The following is a 19,087-nucleotide window of genomic DNA, read 5'->3' as shown; positions in this document are numbered from 1 at the left end:
CGCTGTATATATCCAGAAATGCAAATACTGCGAAATAATTTTATAAATAAACAGTGGAAAATCATTTTAACATGATCAAAGCTATTGATTTGCTGCTGGGAATGCAATGCTGAAGTTGCGTGCTTTGTATCTTATTTCAAATACACTTTACAATCACGATCCATTCAATTTCTAAGGATTGTTATTGCAAAATCGATCACCTTACTTAAAGTACTTTTTTAAGGTTTTTAAACATATGTATATTAAATATAAGGTCCTTAGGTTTCACTAACAATTTTAATGCCACTCAAGTCTGAGACGTATAATATAAGCATTTAAATTGCAACTAGTGTTTGTCTTAGAGAGGATTTAGTAGTTCGATCTGATTGCATAACTTAGGTCTCAACTAATGCTAATATGCATGGATAATTTATCTTGATTCCGAGCTAACTTGTGGTACTCGCAATGCAAAGGGTATTGCAAAGCAAAGGCAGCGCAAAGCAAAGCAAAGGCAAGACCAAAAGCAAAGCAAAATCAAATGCAGCGGCGGCGACGGCAGCCGTGCGCGACAGAGACAGCACGCACATAACCGAAACGCCGCCGCGCAGTGTACATAGCGCACACACACACACACAGCCACGCATGTGCGTCGACCGCGACGCCGCAGCCGCCGTCGCCGCCGGCGTCGCTGCCGGCAGAACGGGTAGAACGAATGTCCCGCATGCACGGCGGTGTATTTGTCGGTCATTTGTATTTGGAACGCCGTAGCAGACAGAAGGACACGGGTGAAAAAGCGACGAAGCGTGCGAACGGAGTGGAGCGGCTACTTTTAGCGCCCTTTTTTGTTTCATTTTCCCCACTCACAAAAACGCAACATTTTTGGCAACAACTTTTCGGCAAACCAATTGAAAAACAAACTAAACGAACTAATCGCGGCTCGGGAATCAACAACAAATTCAATTCCGATGCAATACTTGTGTTCGTAAACAATTTTTTTCTGTTCGATCCGATCCCCGATAAACGATAAACGCGAATTCCAGTGATCTTTCGGAAAAGGGCGAAGCGGAAAGCGAACCCAAACCGAAAAACTCTAAATCACCGCTAAAAAAAAAGTGGCGAGAGAGAGCAAGAGTGAGAGATAGAGAGAGTGTGTGCGATCACATCGCATCGCCATTCTCGCTTCCCTCGCGATTCGCAAAAACAAAATTCGAAATTCAAAATTGACCAGCATTCGTTGCGGTTCCGATATTGGTTTCTTCAGTTCAGTTCAGTTCAGTTTCGTATTATTTATCGAGTCTGCTGTTGTGTGTCTTTCGCTTCGCCGAAGAGGAGCGGCGAGAGAGAAGAAGGCGGAGGAGCGGAGCAGAAGGAGAAGGAGCGAAGCAGCAGTCCAAGTCCAACGAAGAAGTGCCCAAAGCGAGGCGCAGATAAGTAAGAAACGCAAAAGAGAACGAAAAGGGATCTTCAGCGAGGATCCTTCCTATGCATATATATTTTTTTCAAGTGTGTGTGTGCTAGTGTGCGTGAGCGTCCATGTGCGATCTCCACAAACAATTGCAGTTGACATTTTACGTTCGCAAGTAAAAGCTATTGTATATTTCCACGATCCAAATCAAATAACAAAAGTGCCTGCGATATCGCATCGAAGTGAAATGGACACCAAGAACCGTTAGACACCAAAAGCTTTGAAAACACAGTGTGCATGTGTTTGTTTTTTTTTTCGTTCGCAACTCAACTAATTTCAAACTAATAATGGCTTAAAAAATAATTGGCTTATTTTCAGTACAAATACAAAGCACAAAAAAAACAACAAAAAATCACAAAAAAATAAAACGAAACGAGAGCATATAACATAAAAACCCAAAACAAAAACGATCGGCTCAGCAGAGCCAACGAAAAGCAAACAGCAATAGCAGCAGGAGCAGAGGATGCACCACTGATCCCGGAGAGCTCGAGACATGAGAAGCGGAACACCGAGCAGCCACCAAGCATCGACTTATGTAGCGGTCCATGACGAGTATTAAGACCGAGATGCCGCCCCTGCACGCGGCAGAGGCGCTCGCCTCCAGCAGTGCCACCGACAGTGGCGGGGGAGGAGCAGGAGGAGGAGGAGGAGGATCGGGCGGCCCAGGAGCGGGAGGATCGGGCGGCGTTGGCAGTGCGCCCGCTACACCCAATGCCACCATTAGCGCCGCCGCCGACTCCAGTGATAATCAACCCGGCACGCCGCAGCCCACGCAACAGCAGCAGCAATCGACGCAGCAACAGTTGCAGCAGCCACAATCGCAACAGCAGCAGCAGGCCATGGGTGGAGGAGATCCCCAGCAGCAGCAGCAACAGCAGCAGCAGGTAACGGGCATCACCCACCAGCCGTACGCCACCCACCACATGTACTCCGCATCTGGCGGACAGCAGCAGCAACAGCAGCAGATCTACGGCGGACTCTACGGCGGGGACATGCAGCAGCAGCAGGGCTACGCCAGCAGCTACATCAACAGCTACGAGCAGTTCTACCAGCAGCAACAGCAGCAGCAGCAGGGCACTGATTACGCCTTCGGCGCCGTTGGCGTTGACTACGGCAAGAGCGCCGGTGTGCGCTATCATCCCTACCTGCAGACGCCAACCTCCGGACTGGGCGGCATTCCAACGGCCAGCGCGGCACAGGAGGAGGCGGGCAGTGCGCCCAGCGCGGTCAGCACCACCACAGCGGTGGCCATGAGTCCGCGTGTGGTTAGCAGCAGCAGTCCAACGTCGACGTCCTCGCACCTGCAGCTGGGCAGCTCCAGTGGCCAGACACCAGGCTCACCAGGCGGAGCCGCCGGAAGTGCCGGATGCAAGTTGCAGTGCAAGAAGTGCGGCATCCTCACCACCAACGAGTCGGAGCTACAGGAGCACATCGCCAACGTGCACGGGGAGTCGCCGTACGGCAGCAGCGGCTACGCCAGTTCGCCGTACATCAAGGAGGAGATGCCCACGCCACAGCCACCCGGCGTTGGATCCGCAGCGGCCAATCCCGGCGAGTTACTCGACCTAGATTCCCAGAAGATGGTCTATCACCAGCAGCTGCTCCAGCAGCAGCAGCAGCAACAACAGCAGCACGACGTGGTCGCTGGACTGCCGCTGGGCGCTCTGCCGGATCCGCTGCACTCGATGCAGTCCATGCAGCAGCGCGCACTCCACAGCTGGGAGCAGCAGCCACAGCAGACGGTGGCCTCCGTGGAGGGCCTGCCACCCTACATGCAGCAGGGATTGGGCGTGGGGCTGGGAGTAGGCGTGGACAAGTCGCCCTACTACTCGCCAAAGCAGTCACCCTATCATCAGTCAACCGGCGTTGGCGGAGCCACGCTGATCAAGCAGGAGTACGGCGGCCACGGACTGATCAAGTCCGAGTATCCCGATTCGCAGCATTACGTGGACAAGTCCTTCGATCCCACAGCTGGCGGAGCCGGTGGCGCGGAACTGTGCGCCAGCGTGGCCACCAGTCCGGCGGAGTTCCCCAGCACCACCACGGGCGGACCCGGGCAGGAGGGCGCGGCGGGTGCGGCGCCAGGAGGTGGATACCGCGGTTTCGAGCCACCCAGCTCGAGCTCCGTGCTGCCGGCCAACAGCCTGACGGCCAAGGCGGCCACCTGGAAGTCGAACGAGGCGCGCCGTCCGAAAACGTACAACTGCACGGCCTGCAACAAGTGGTTCACCAGCTCGGGCCATCTGAAGCGCCACTACAATACGACGCTGCACAAGAACGCGGTTAAGTCGAGCGGTCAGCCGGATCCAGCCACCCTGCCCATCTCGGCGCACCACCATCCCGCTCGCGACCCGGTGACGAAGCCCAGTCGCAGGGGCAATGCCGCAGCCGCTGCGGCCGCCGCTGCGGCTGCCGCCTCGGCCAGCGGTCAGGGTCAGCAGCAACAGCCGCCGATAGCGCCGCCGCCGGCCAATGTGCCACCCCCGGAGCCGCCCAGAAGTCCGCCCGATTATGGCGGAGGAGGCGGCTTGGGCGTGGGAGCGATGGGCGGCGCTGCCATGTCCCAGTACTCGGCCTCACCCTCGCCCACGCAGCAGCAGCAGCACCACCTCAACCACCATCAGCAGCAGGCCAACGGCTATGCTAATGGCACCGCCAACGGCTATGGCTACATGCAGCAACAAGTGCAATCCACGACAAACGCTTCACCACAGCACGCTTCCAACAACAACAGCAACAACCAGCAGCAGCAACAACAGCAGCAGCACCATCAGCAGCAGATGCCGCAGCACCACAACTCCGTTTTGAACGGTCACCCAAACGGGCTAGCAGGTCCCTCCGCCCCACACAACAACAACACCACCCAAATGCCGTCCTCCCAAATGAGGGGCCTGCTGAACGAAACAACAACCACGCCGCCACCAACAACAACAACCCGAGCACCACAAATCACAACAACAGCAATAACAACAACAACGGCGGCCACCACGGTAGCTATAAAGAGCGAGCAAATGGAGGACAGCAACCACACTCACACCCACACCCACACACACACGCATCCCAATCACAGTCACAGCCAGGACAGGAGCCACAGCAGCAGCAGCAGCAGCTCAATGGCCACGGAGGAGGCGGAGGAGCAGGAGCTGCGGGATCAGGAGCAGGCGGACGATCACCTGCATCAGCATCAACAGGCGTCGCAGCAGTATCTGCTGGCGGCGCGCCACTACCACAGCAGCACGCCCAACACGCTCAGCAGCAGCAACACCAATCCCAGCACGCCCAGCAGCAACTCGCCCCATACTATCTACCGGCAGGAGCAGCAGGGAACGGATTTCTCGCGCACCACCCCGCCGCCGCAGCCGCTGCCGCCTATGGGAATGCTGCCGCCTATGGCAATGGACTACAACATGCTGGCTTTGGATATGCCCATGCCCATGCCCACGCTCATGCACAGCAATATGCTGCAGTGCAGCAGCACCAGCACCACGCCGCTAGCTACTACCATCACCACCAGTATGCCGGACACTATGCAGCCGCCGCAGCAGCAGCTGGTGCACCACTACCAGGCGGTGCTCCACCCGCTCCATCAGCAGCTGGGGGAGCAGCACCAGCGCCAGGAGGCGGATCATCATCAGCAGCAGCGGGAGCTTCACCAACTGGATCAGCAGCAGCAGCAGCAGGCGTTAATCCTGGCGGACAGTTTGCCGCACAGCAGCAGTTCGCCCACCAGCAGCTCCCCACCGCCCACCATGCCCATGCCGCTCACCACCATCACAGCGCCGCAGCTGCTGCCGCTGCAGCCGCCGCCGCCGCACATCACCAGCACCATGCCCATGCCGCCCACCATGCACATGCCCATCATGCCGCCGCCGCCGCAATGCTACCAGCAGCTGCAGCCGCTGGACCCCACAATGAGCTATCACACTATTATTGGTAGTGGCCCGGAGGCGCATGCCGGAGCGGCCGGCGGGGGCTACAGCAACCAGATCACCACCAGCGATGGCCAGATCCTGCAGCTGATGCCAACATCCCTGTTCGCGCCCTATGCCCCGCTCTCGCCGTACTCGGTGGCCGCCCAGCGGTCGCCGCAGGAGGGCGACCTGCCGCCGGTCCACACGCTGACCACGGCCCTGCATGCCCATCAGCAGGGCGGGCAGCAGGAGGCGCAGACGCCAACGCTGACCGTGCTCTCCACGCCCTACTCGCCCACAGTGAGCAGCTCGCGGGCGACTCCCGCGCTGGAGATGGACATGGCCACGCTGATGCAGCACCAGCAGGACTATGAGATGGAGCAGTACCAGATGCAGCACCAGCAGTTGGAGCAGCTGCAGCAGCAACAGCAGCAAATGGACCACCAGCAGCAGCAACAGATCCTGGCGGATCAGACCCAGTCGATGGCCCAGCAGCCGCTGGCCAAGAAGCGGCGTGGCGGCAACGCAACACCATCGACGACGAAGCGACGGCGGAACAGCAGCGTCGGATCGACGTCGCCGCACTCGACCACCCTGCCCTCGGGACGGATCAAGTGTCTGGAGTGCGACAAGGAGTTCACCAAGAACTGCTACCTCACGCAGCACAACAAGAGCTTCCACTCCGGTGAGTACCCGTTTCGCTGCCAGAAGTGCGGCAAGCGCTTTCAGAGCGAGGATGTCTACACCACGCACCTGGGTCGCCACCGCACCCAGGACAAGCCGCACAAGTGCGAGCTGTGCCCCAAGCAGTTCCACCACAAGACGGACCTGCGCCGACACGTGGAGGCCATCCACACGGGGCTGAAGCAGCACATGTGCGACATCTGCGAGAAGGGCTTCTGTCGCAAGGATCATCTGCGCAAGCATCTCGAGACGCACAACCGGCCGCGGGTGGTGGGCAAGAAGTCCGCCGCGGCAGCAGCAGCCGCAGCAGCAGCAGCCACTGCCACGGCGGGATTGGGAGGTGCGCCAGCCGCTGGTTCCATCAAGGCGGCATTTGCCCGCTCGCTAACGGTGACGGCTGTGAGCAGTGAGCCAGGCGCAGGAGTTGCACTTCCCTCAGCTCCTGCCACTGCCGCATGTGCTCCTGTATCTGTATCAGCGTCTGCTCTCGTCCAGGCCGTCAATCCCAGTCTGACTTCCGGCCTCAGTCTGAAGCGGCACATCGACGATGTGGCCGTGGACGACGACAGCCTGCTGGAGGAGGACGAGGATGAGATGGAGATGGAGATGGATATGTTGGAGGAGGAAGATGAGGAGGAGGAGCTGGGCGATCATCACATGATAATCAAGAGCGAGTACGTGCAGGAGGAGTTTCAGATGATCGAGAAGAGCATAGAGCTCTACTGAGTAGTGGGCAGGCCAGTTTCTGGGTTTTGAAATGCTCCTGGGCTTTGGGCTTTGGGCTTTGGGCTTTGGGCTTGTCGAGGATCTGAGGAGCGGCGGATCAGCGGGCAACTGAGCGCGGCTTGGGCTGCGGGCGCAGCTGGAGCGGCTCTGCAGTTGGGGCACAGGATTCGGGTCGGGCTGGGGGTTGTTCCGATTCAGTTTCAACGAGTTTCGCCCTTGCTCGTTAAGAAAAAAACACACTTTGTTGCTTGGCAGGCAATAATTCGCTGTTTTAGCCGTTTCACTCGTTAAATTAATTGTTTTTTTTTTTTGTTTTTTTTTTTTTAATTGTATTTTCTGGGGGAATAAAAACACAAACACGAAAGTACTTAGAATTGATCGCAAAGCCGCAGCATTTCAATAACTTAGACAGCGGGCCGGCCACTCCCCCCGAAGTGACAATGTGCCACCCACCGCGCCACAATCCCAATTAATCCATTCATTCCTGTAATTTGTAGTGAGTTTGCCATATGTATGTGTGAAACGATTGAAAGACAGCCAGAATTCCTAATTGTTGTAGCAGCAAATTATTTAATTTTATTTGTATGTTAAATTGTATTATTATTATTTGTACTATTTACGCATTATTTGTAAGGCCTCTATGATAACGTGTAAACCTAAACCATCAAGTATACCTCAGCAAACAGCAGTCCACGAAACGCTTTAAATCAGGGCGAATATAATTATACACACCTATATATATATAGAGATATATAGATATTTATACATACTCCATTTTACATGTGTAAACACTAGTTGTAGCACTTTTTTTTGCCGTATTTTAATTTGTAACCTGTTTTAACTATTATTTGATTATTGATTATGTTTTGTAATCGGGAGGAACAAACACACACGAATGCCATATACACGATATGTAAACTAAAAATCAGCAACTATATGCCAATTGATATATATACATATATATACTATATCTAGTTACTAGACCAACGCATTGCAACACGCATATATGCATATATGTTAGCCTTCAAAACGCCAAATTGTCTGTCATAGCAAAAGGAAGCAAAAGCAAAAGCAAAAGCAAAAGCAAAAAAGAAAAAGCATGAGCAAATGCAAATGCAAATGCAAATGCAAATGGGAAAACCAAGCAAGGAAATGCGAAATCAGGGATATTATTATGTTTCTAAGCCACAAACGCACGCACCTGTTCGCGTATTATTATACCTACATATATATGTATTTATTACGTTTAGTTGCCCCTAACTTATGTTCCGCCAATAAAACCAATTGTAATTATTTAACATTATCATTTGATACCCATTTCTAGACACCCAGCATCTTGTTTGTAATTATTTCTCTTACCTTATTTGTTAACCAATGCGATGCTTTTCCCACGACTTTTTTTTTCAATCACAAATATAAAACAAAACCAAAAAAAGTGAAAATTACGCAATTTATGTTTTTCTTTCATTCGATTTCATTGGACTGCATATTATTCAGTTTGTATGTACATGTGTGTTTTTCAGTTTAGCTTGGATGTAACAGCCATTATCCGGATTCTTCAGTTTTGCTGACCATGTTTTTCTTTCGCCTGAAATTGCCGACCAACCGTTGGCCATAAAATGTTGAACAAATGCGTGTGTGTGCGTGTGTGTGTGTGTGCGTGTGTGTGTGTGTGTGTCGCTTCTCTCTTTCGTTTTTCTTAATTATTTTTGTAGAAATTCATTGTGGTTCCTGTTGTTCTTCGCAGCTAGTTCCAAAGAAATTACGTGCGTGTCTTTAATATTTATTTTTCGACGCCGCCTCTTCAACCCCCCTTCCCCCCTCCCCCCTCTGATCCAGTTGTTGAGGTTGAGAATCCGCATCCGAATTCGTAGTTCGGCTGTTCGAGTGAGGCTCAATTTTTGCGAAGAAAGAGGCGCAGCAGAAGCGCCGATTGGCGGGCCAGAAGCGACATGTGTAGATACAAAGATACGCGTCGCTTGTGTGTGGCAACCGGCTGGCCTGTTGCTCCGCTGCCGCCGCAGGATCCTCGGGCACAAAGGACCTCGCCATCCTTAGCGATCTGGGTTTTCGCAGCGTGAAAACATTGCGCCAACACATGTTCGAGTATCTTTGTATCTCTTGCTACCTTCCTTCACTTCCTCCGCTCCCAGGGAGCGTAGAAAAACGCACGATATATGCTCGGCAAGCACGAAGCCCAGGGGTGCCCAATAGACCCAGATACAAGTTATGTATGTATCTGTAAGTATGTGCACGCACATACACTGGCAATTTTGGCAATTTCAATCTGGGTTGCATAGCAACCACATGGGATTTCATTGGAAAAGTTGCAAAAAATCCAAACTATTATTCTAGGATTCACTCCATGCGGAATGATCTATATCTATATCTATCTATGAACTCTAATCAACAGATACACTTACTCTAACCAAATGGTTCTTAATTAGCCATTAGCCAAGCAAGGAAATCTCTTCACAAGATACATTGTCTTGTTGTCTACCAGCTACTTCGATAGGATCTCTCAGGATCAGTGGGCAGCTTTATAAGATTATGCATTAGCTTGATTATCTGCATAGAAATCCCTATCTTCTTGCTTAAGATATCTATGGGCTCTTGGCAACTGTGGCTCCAAGTTTGCCGGCATTGTTTTCGTGCGGTTTTTAGGCATTTTCAAAGATTTTTTGGGGGCTGCGCTTGCGCGACACTCGAAGCAAAAGCAAAAGCAATAGCAATAGCAATGGAAAGAAGGCAAAAGCAAAAGCAAAGGCAGCAGCAGCAACAACAACAGCAACACCAGTTGCGGCAGCAGCAACAATTGTGGCTATGCCATCATAACGCTGCCCTCCGCCTCCTCCAACGTCGCCTGCTCCGCGTCTTTGGCCGCTTGGTCTTCTTGCCGCGTTTGGCGCGCATCGGTGTGTGGTGTGTGTGGTGTGGTGTCCGTATCGGTGTATCTGTGTGCCGCCGCATGTGTATCTGCATCTGTGTTTGTATCTTCTACTCGGTTTTCGGTGCCCGTGCGTTTCTTGGTTTCTTGGTTTTTGTTTGTTGAACATAAAAACTGGTTTCCTGTACATATGCTCATCCAGCAACAAACCATCTGTAATTTTAATTTTTCGGCAAGATGTTGCGCTCAGTTGCTGCCTCCCTCTTTCGCCGTTTCTATCTTCTCGCTCTCCTCCTGCTCTTCGTATTCGTATTCGTATTCGTTTTCGTTTTCTTGTGTTTTTCGGCAGAGATTTTGATCGGGTATCCAGGTAGAAATTGTCTACCTTCGTGTCCGTTTGTCCCAGTGTGTGCGTGTGTATCTTGTAGATACATTCGTACCCTCGAAAGACAGTAGATCGCCCCGTCTCGCTCGCACGCGAGCAGTGTAATCCTTGAAATGTGCGCTCGTTCGCCCCCCTCCCCTATCCCACCATCCCGCCATCCCTTTTGTGCTGTTCTTTCCTTCTTTCCACCGATTCTTCAGCTATATATATATATATGTATGTATGTATATGTACAGCGTTAGCACTTACCATGATTCATAGTTATACACACACAGATCGGGCGAAGGAAAGAATCTTCCTTTGAATGGCAAAAAAAAAAAATCAAATAAATATGTATATATGTATATGTATCTCTATATATATATGTATATTGAAAACTTCTCGCACAATACACAATAGGTTCGCCTTGACAGGCTTTTGTGTCTTTGTTTTGCAGAAGGAAGCAGCCTCACTATTCAAAAGTGAGGCAACCGCAACCGAAAATTGTGCTATATGATCGATGTGCAAATTTCGCATTCAACTTCTCCACATTCCTCCTCCTCTTGCTCTTCCTCTGCGGCTCCGAAGACCCGTCTTGCACATCCACAGCCCCTTCTTCCCACGCGATTGCCGAAACATGTGTGATCCGCTCTCTCTGCTTCCTTGGCTCTTTCCTCTTCGCCGACTGTGTTTACATTTCTGGCCGGGATTGGATGTGGGTTCCCCGCGCCGGGCTAACTGTTCTTTTGTATTTGCTGTTCCCAGGGTCACCCCTGCATCTCCATCTCCTGGCCGAATTACCCAATTCCTCAGCCTTGTTCGTCTAGAAAGCAGTAGTTTACAGTTTACAGTTCTAAGTGGGCAAAGATACTTGGGTAAAGATACTACATTATACTATATTATATACTATAATACTATATATTCGTATGATATTATGATATTATCATATGATTTATACACACTTGTGCAAAGTATATGTACATTTGCAATCTTCATTATCTACCCTTGCACTTTTGGCATTGACAACCAAAAAAAAGAATAGAAAAGCACCAGCTTACATAATCCCAAAATATTCAAAAGGTTTTTGCCTAATTTCACGTCCTCGGTTGAATGAAAAGGTTAAGTTGAAACTGTCAGAAAGCTACGGCTCCGCTGACATCTAACACAGGAACTCAATCAAATTAGCTCTCGGAAAAATGGAAATTATCCCACTGCCCACCCCCGTTCACCCCACATCCCCGCCCCCCACATTTTTGGGATGCGAAATGTTGTTCTTCTTTCCGGGGAAATGTGAAATTTTCCATCGTTTCTTTTTTTTAAGGTTTCGATAGGTTTTCCCCCCATTTGACTTTGGCTTAGACCGAGAAATTTCCTTTTTAATTACCAAACATTTGACAGCATCCTAAAATACTTATTGTGTTCCACATATAAATGTACGTGTGTGTGTGTATTGTGTGTGTATACTCATCAAAGGCTCTGCACATAGCGTCTTGGCTGTTGTTGTTAACCATTTCTTGCTTTCATTTCGGGCATGTGTGTGTGCGTGTGTGTGTGTGAGCACTAGAGGAAACCAACCCCCGAGAGCTACGGTCTTAGATATTTGATTTCCAAAATTCAATGACAAACGGCAAGAAGAACAACAGGAACTCGAAGGCCAAGAGATGCGAGCGGACCAAGATGACAGGATAGCATGGCCGCCGCATCATCATCGGCATCATTATGATTATCGTCTCCGCTCGACTCAGCTCGGCTTGGCTAAACATTGTTTCGAGCATCTGCCATGTCCGGCCAGGAATGCGAGCGTCGGTCTAGAACCTTAATTACGCCGCTTGGAAAATGGCCAGATATAGATACAGATACCAAAACAGATGCAGATACAGATACAGTCGCAGGACTCGAAGTATCTAGGCGTAGTTCCTTCCTATGGCAAAACAGGATAGATTGTATAGAAATGCATTTAGAACAATACAAATTGAAGGCACTTGTCTGGCAGGAAATGAGAGAAAGTTGCAGAGATATATAGTATATGATTCCCAAATAGCGATGCATCTTATTTTATAAAAGAATAATTATTATAATTATAATCTAAAACTCCTTCTCCACACAGCAATACATATTTGCGAGTATGCTTTTGGGGTTATCCGCTCATCTAAGTGACTAATTTCTACCCATTTTGCTGTTAGCTTGCCTTAATCACTGCTTACTAATAGTGTTTATTTTTATGCAACGAGGATTGGTTGGTCCAAGAATAGAGTAGCTCAATTGTTACCACTTCCTGGCTATTCCTTGCTATTCCTCCTGCTTGATCCTCTCGGAATATGGCTCGTATATCCCTGCTTTATCAGCCCAAGTCGATCGGCCGCTAACTGTATATTGAAAATGCCGGTGGGAATTCAAAACAAAAGACTTAGGCAACGAACTTGCTAACGAACTCCGCATCCTCGGCGAAAAGTAAGCGCTGAGCGGTGGAGGAGCGGGGCGGGGGGGCGCGGGGCAAGGTGTCGAGCTGTGGGGCATTTCAAAATCTGAAATGATAAATGGAGAGCAGGGGCGGTGCTGGCTGGGCGGGGCAGTGGTGCTGTGCTGCCGCATGGCGAAAATGAGACAAAAAAAAAAAAAGGGAAAACTAAAGATAAAAATAAAAATAAGAAGCGAGGGGAGCGTCATCAAATGGCGCACAGCTGCGTCTTCAAGCGAAAATCAACAACGTCGTGTTTTTTTTTTTTCCAAAAAATTGTTGCAACATTTCGAAGCTTCACTTCATGTGTGTGTCCTAATTCCAATTCAGACGAAATTTTGTCTCACAATCAGTTAGAAACAAAAAACCTAAAAAACACACAAAAACAAAAACAACGACGACAGCAAGAAGTAAAGTAAAACAAAATAAATCTTTTTGAGCCGCGAAACGAACCGACTGAGTTTTTGAGTTTCAACCAAAGAAACAACAAAACTTAACTATGGCCAAAACATTTTTTTTTTTTTTTTTGTTGGTCTTTTCGCTTTTATTTTTATATATATTTTTGTTGTTGTTTTGTGTTGCTTGTTGCTGTCGGCTCTTTATCCCAATCTGTGTTGTTGCTGCCGTTCTCCCCTCCCCGCCGCCTCGCTCTGCTCCTCCTCCTCCGCTACTTTTTTATGACGAGTTTCCGCTAATTGCTGATGCGCTGCAGATTAAGTGAAGCCCGGCGATCCGGCAACAAAAATCCCAAATCCGAAATCCAGCCAGCCAAGATAAATGGCTGGAATGGCATAGAGATAGGCGGCGTGGGAGGTGGGGGGTCGCATTTGGGTTAGAAGCGACCATGCCGCGCATTGCATGACTCCAGCTCCCAAACTCTGGGGCAAATTGTAGAACTATATTAGCTTTAATTAAGTAGAAAACGATTAGTGCCGCGATACTAGACTACATACTAGAGCTACACACCGAACAAAAACGGTACTTAAGTTAACAAAGCTAGAAATTATCAAAAAGCAGAAAGCGAATATATTGTTATATCTTTTATTTTTATAAAATGCATTAATCTGATTTTCTGATTTTTCGAGTTCTATAATTTGTGATTTGCGCGCAATTTCTCGCTGTGTATAATCTAAGCCTTGGTGTGACGCATGCATACACACATCAAGATGTAAGAAGAAGACAGCCGAGCTGAAATTAAAAAAAAAAGGAAAAAAATAAAGGCGTTCCCCCTTGTTGTTGTCGTTCTTGTGGATTGTGGGCCACAGAAGAGAAACAACAAAGCGAGCGATGGAGGAGAAGAAGAAGAGGGAGAAGCAGAATCATACGAATTATAGGAATTACGCCGAAACCGAATCGGCGACGAAGGAGGGGAGGAGTGGCAGCGGAATAGGGAGGAAAAGAGCAACATCTTAGATATCAGATTATAGAGCGCTGGCCTTATGGCTAATCACTTTCGGGGGTGCGAGCGAGACCGCTGTGGGATCGTGTGTGCATATGAGCATAATGAGTTAAAATTGGATTAGAGATTTATTGGATTTGAGTTCGATGTGATTCCTTTATAGCAAGCCTTACACCGAAGCCCCCACTCCCCGATCTCGTTCGATACAGATACAGATACAAGTACCGAACTCGAAACAGATGTTTCAAAACTCGCTGATACAGATACAGATACATTTACAGATACAGATACAGTTGCGTACTTGTCATCGTCTGTCGTTGACTAATTAGCCAACTTGGGCTTTCGGTTTGGCCTTTTCGCCCCCGACACTGGCATTAATCTCGCACTAATGGAACAATCCCCTCGCTTTCGATTCGTTGCAGCATCCAGGAGGCAGAACAAATCGCATCCATCGATGTACCCAGGGAACGCCCAGCGACGGATCAAAATTTAAGCGAATTGAATTATTTCGGACAAACCGCGAACTCGGCGCCTTGGCAAGGACACCAAGGAAGGAAGGATACCCGTAAATTTGAACGGTGTATGGTGGACTAACCACATGCACTCCAAGCAAACCAACCAACCAACCCCTCTCGATCATCATCATCATCAACTGCACAAAGGATTCCAGGATCTATAGATCTACATGAACGTTTTTTGTTTGTTTGTTTTTGTATTCCTAGTGCAATCAACTAGTTTCTGGTCGAGAGAAAGACGAACCCAAGAAAGAAGAACCCCCGAACGAAATCGAATCTCCTTAGCGTAAATTTAGCATATGTAACTCTTTGTGTATCCAAGGATCCAAGTAGCCAGCCAAATAGCTGCACCAATCCGGGCATTATCTCGCGTACTTTTAGCCCACTCACCCAACGCTCCTAGCCACAAATCCACACACAAATGCAATTGCAACCATTAAGCTGTACATACAAAGGATCAAGGACTAAAACTTAGATGGGCAGGATTGAGAAGATGCAGCAGAAGAACATTGTCTCCTATATCAACATTGTGCATATCATTTATTGGGCAAACGACAAAATAAGGAAAAACAATAATTAAACTTAAATAGCAAAAGGTTAAAAGCAGCAGGGGCAATACTTTTAGTTGAAATTGATTTGAGTTGAATTGAATTGGCTCGCCTTGCGAAACGCATTTCATCCGTCAGTTGGGAGTGTCTACTGTGCAATATGAAACTAACAGATGTATTCTTTTTTTTTTTTTTTGTATCGAAATGTTAAGGACGAAAACTAGCGATAGCAAAGAACCACAAAGGATTACCTCGGCAGAACCGCTCAGAAAGTAATAGAAATCTACCTCGTTAGCAATAAAACAATGATCGATTGAAGATCGGATCAGATCGGCAGGAATATTTTAGTTTTAGTTATAGTTTTAGTTTGGGAAGGCGAACGAATCGAAGAGAATGTCAACTAATTATACGTAAACCTAAAACAAATAACTTTAAATGTAATTGTTTATATGCTATTTATACACACACCTATACAATATGTATGTATATCCTGTACGAAGGATACTTCTAGGCTTAATGGCCACGCCCCCTGCGCCACCCATCCCCCCAACCCTCGAGTTGCGCGGCATTGTCATCAGTTTAAATTTGAATCTTTACAGTTTGGCCAGCTACCGTGAATTTGTTGCTCATATGACAACGCAACGAACACGCCCCCCGGGGGGCGGTGGCGCAAGGTGGGCGGGCGGTGACCACACCCACAACCACATCTATACCCTGCCCCAATCATCTCAACAACGAAAATCCCATTGAGAACTAGAGAGTGGCAGCGAAGCAAGTGATTTCGATGGTCCTGCAAGCAATTATAATTATGATGCAACAATTGGAGTTTGTCCGCTCTATTTACATACATAGATATATGTACATATATACATATATATGTATATGCGTGCTACTGAAAAGGATTCATCAGAATACGTTCGATTTAAAGAGTATCCTTGCAGGACTATTACATTTTTCGGAACACCGAATCTATCTTATTCCACCCCTCGTTTGTGTTTGCAACTACATATGTGCAAACTATAGTTCTATTTTATTTTTTTTTTCTTGATGCAGAACACCTAAGCAATACTTGATGCAGGCGAAAACCACTTTGGTTCTGATTATGACCCTTGACCCTTTCGGTCTGAGCCAAATGCAATTTCTTCAGGGAAAAACCGAAGCGAGAGAAAGTAAACATATTTAAATTATGTAGCAACTACATGTTAAATTTTAGCAATTAATTATTGAACAAAAGGGAGCACAACAAAAAAAACCCGAACGAAAGCAACCTACAAATTATACACACACACACATACGAATATGATGATCGGGTATATGTATATTTAAAGGATAAAAGAACATTTTAAGCAGCACCAAGTGAAAAAAACGAACACGAAACACTGAAATCAGCCATGGAGTTTATAGGAAAAGTATGTGTATGTAAATATGGGTGCTTCCTTTACAAACCGACCGGAAATTCATAATAATAATATTTGATTTTATTCACATTTCGGCGAAAACTCAATCAATATGTTTAAAGTTATAAGTGGATAATGAATTCCCTTCGGTTTGTAAAGGAATTTCCCACATGTGTGTGTCGTAGTAATGCCAAAATAAAAAAAAAGAAGGAAAAACACTTTAATTATATTCAATAATTCGACAAGGAACCGTGTACCTCTACTAACGCTCCACCAAAAATAGGAAAAGCACACAGATAATGGTTTAAAAATATCGAAATCATTGTCGACTGCAAACAATGATTTTTCGTATATGTTGTGTGTGTGCGTGCATTGGTATTTGTACATTTTTACAGACTTATGGCCACAAAAACAAAACCGAACAAGAAACAAGTAACCTCAAGAGAACCCATCTCGTATCAGGAATTTTAACAAAGATTTTATATAATAAAAGTTAGGAAAACTCAGTGTTGAAAAGTCAGTCTAAATATATATATATATATATATGAATATGTATATGTATATGTATGTGTGTTCTCTAATAAGCACATCTCAATGTACCCAAAATGAATTTATATAAATTGTCACCCGTTACGCATCCCTAAAATACACCTGTACATACATCTATGTGTACATCCATGTAAACGGAGGGGTCCCCTCCCCCTACGCCTCACCACCCCCCTCACATTGAAAATTGTCAAGCCAAAAAAAAAAGAAACCAAAAGGTATTGAAAGTAATGCAAAAACTGACACACGACAGACGAAAAATGAATTTTTTTGAACCGAAATAAAGAATGTAAACTACAGCCTTCTCGTTTTACTGGGATTTTGTAGAGGGTATGTCCTTGCAACATGACACTACGTTATCCTGGAAGAAAAATCATCACACAAAATTGGAAACATAACGAAAGTAATTTTTCATACGCAAATGAATTTCCAAATGAATTTTTTTCAAAGGATTTTTTTGAATTTAGCAAAGCTAACTAATTATCCTACTTTTTGATTTGATCTTTGGGAAAGTTGCCTGCAATTCACTTTCTTGGCATACAAAAAAAAAAAAAACAGATAAAAAATAGATAAAATAATACATAAATACAGATAGAACAGATTTTCCCATTAAGAATGTGTTGATTAATTTGCACAGCAATTGCTTCGCTTTCAGTTTTCCAGCACTTGAAAAGCAGCAGCAGGTACACGAGCGATTACAGGGGATGGAAATGTGGAAATGGAAAACTCTGGGGCGGAATCACGCAGACCGTGTCCAACGAAAAGGCGCCGTGCATCATTTGGAATGACGCCATCGCCATCGACGCAGCCGTGCAAATGGATGGGAATCAACAGGTAGTGGCGACGGCCCGACGACCGACAGTTTTCCGGGCTCGGGAAAAAAAGAAAACAGCTACGAACAGCACGGAGAGCGGGAATGGATAAACGAAGAAGCTTGCAGTGCGTGCAGTTGATGGTGGAAGTGGAAAGTCAGGTGGGCTGGCCAGGAGCAACGTTTATGCGCGGCCAGTTCGCGAAGTGCGCACAGTTTACAAATCCAACAGATTGCATTTTGCACTTAATCAGTATAATCAAAGTAAAGTATACCTGACTGTTTGCATATCTTTTTATATTTGAAGAGGTTTGTTTTAAACATATTCCTTAAAAAACATGAGTTAAGTGAATGAGTTAAAAAAATTCATATTTTGTGGCTTGATAAACTGGTTATCATTGCTTCGATTACCAGCAGTAATTAGCTATTGCGTTTGCTTGGGTGATGATCTTTGTTGATCGCAATTTTGCTACCCCATAAACGCGCTACACTGAAAATAATCGCTCAAGGACACCAGAGAGAATGGCTTCCATTCTAAGACGCAATGTGTCTGTCATATGGACGTAATTTATTGTTGCACGCTAAGTTATTGAGTTCTGTGTGGGAAGAACAAGGAACTCAGAGGACGGCATTTCGTTGCACCTCAGCTCACCCAAGGAAACGCCCATCTGCACTGGGAGAAAATATGATAATCAAATAATATTTCATAAATATTTTAAATACAAACCAAAAAAAATATGTGTCTTTAATATGTTATTATTCAATTAAAGATTATATAAATGATTATTGCATTAAATATTTGTAATCAAGTAAATGTTAAGTTAGTTTATTATGCCAGTAACCACATTTTCTCTGCGTGTACACTTAATCCAGTGGAAAATCAAGAAAGATAATAGCATTTCGGGCCAAGCCGGTTACATAGCCCGAAAATCGATTCATGTTCCTGTCCGCCGTTCAGTGTCCGTTTTCCATTGTCCAAATGACTTTCGAGTTTCAGTTTGAGTTTGATTTTGAGTTTGAGTTTGTGTGCGGGTGTGTGTGCGGGTGTAGGTGTGGGTGTGTGCCAGTCTTTTGATTAAACAATCCGATTTGGTTGCATTCGCTGCAGCCGCGCTGGAAAAATCAGGGAAAATCGAGGAGTGGTTGAAGGAAAGTGGAAAGTAGAAAGTCACAAGGTAATCGAAATTGAGGCGGGTCAGGGATATGAGACGATCCACGGATGCGCATCTGGTGGTGGGTAAGAGTTGGATAGTGGGATGCAGGTCCCATCATCGCTGGCCTTGGCAATCCAAATCTGGTTAACCAGAACAAAGGGAACTCGAATTTAATCCACTGGCCAGGTGGCTTCCAGTCAGAAGCTTTTCCATCTTACTGGACATAAGAGTATGAAATTGAGT

The 19,087-nt window shown here is 47.0% G+C and overlaps 1 protein-coding gene across 2 annotated transcripts; it reads left to right on the top strand.

Annotated features, from left to right (window-relative positions):
• Positions 1-658: 658 nt before the first annotated feature.
• LOC6726482 (trithorax group protein osa) lies at positions 659-17,178 on the top strand. Of its 2 annotated transcripts, XM_039298048.2 has the most exons (3): positions 659-1,410; positions 1,763-6,040; positions 14,296-17,178. In XM_039298048.2, exons 2-3 carry the CDS (start codon positions 1,990-1,992, stop codon positions 14,364-14,366), a joined length of 4,122 nt encoding a protein of 1,373 aa, XP_039153982.1. In that variant the 5' UTR covers positions 659-1,410; positions 1,763-1,989; the 3' UTR covers positions 14,367-17,178. The 2 variants fall into 2 exon arrangements, with proteins under 2 accessions (XP_039153982.1, XP_039153981.1); XM_039298047.2 differs by lacking the exon at positions 14,296-17,178 and having other exon boundaries at positions 1,763-8,063.
• The last annotated feature ends 1,909 nt before the right edge of the window (positions 17,179-19,087 follow it).

Source organism: Drosophila simulans, chromosome X (genome assembly GCF_016746395.2).
Source record: "Drosophila simulans strain w501 chromosome X, Prin_Dsim_3.1, whole genome shotgun sequence".
In the NCBI taxonomy this organism is placed as follows: Eukaryota; Metazoa; Arthropoda; class Insecta; order Diptera; family Drosophilidae; genus Drosophila; species Drosophila simulans.
This window is presented reverse-complemented; position numbering and strand designations above follow the sequence as displayed.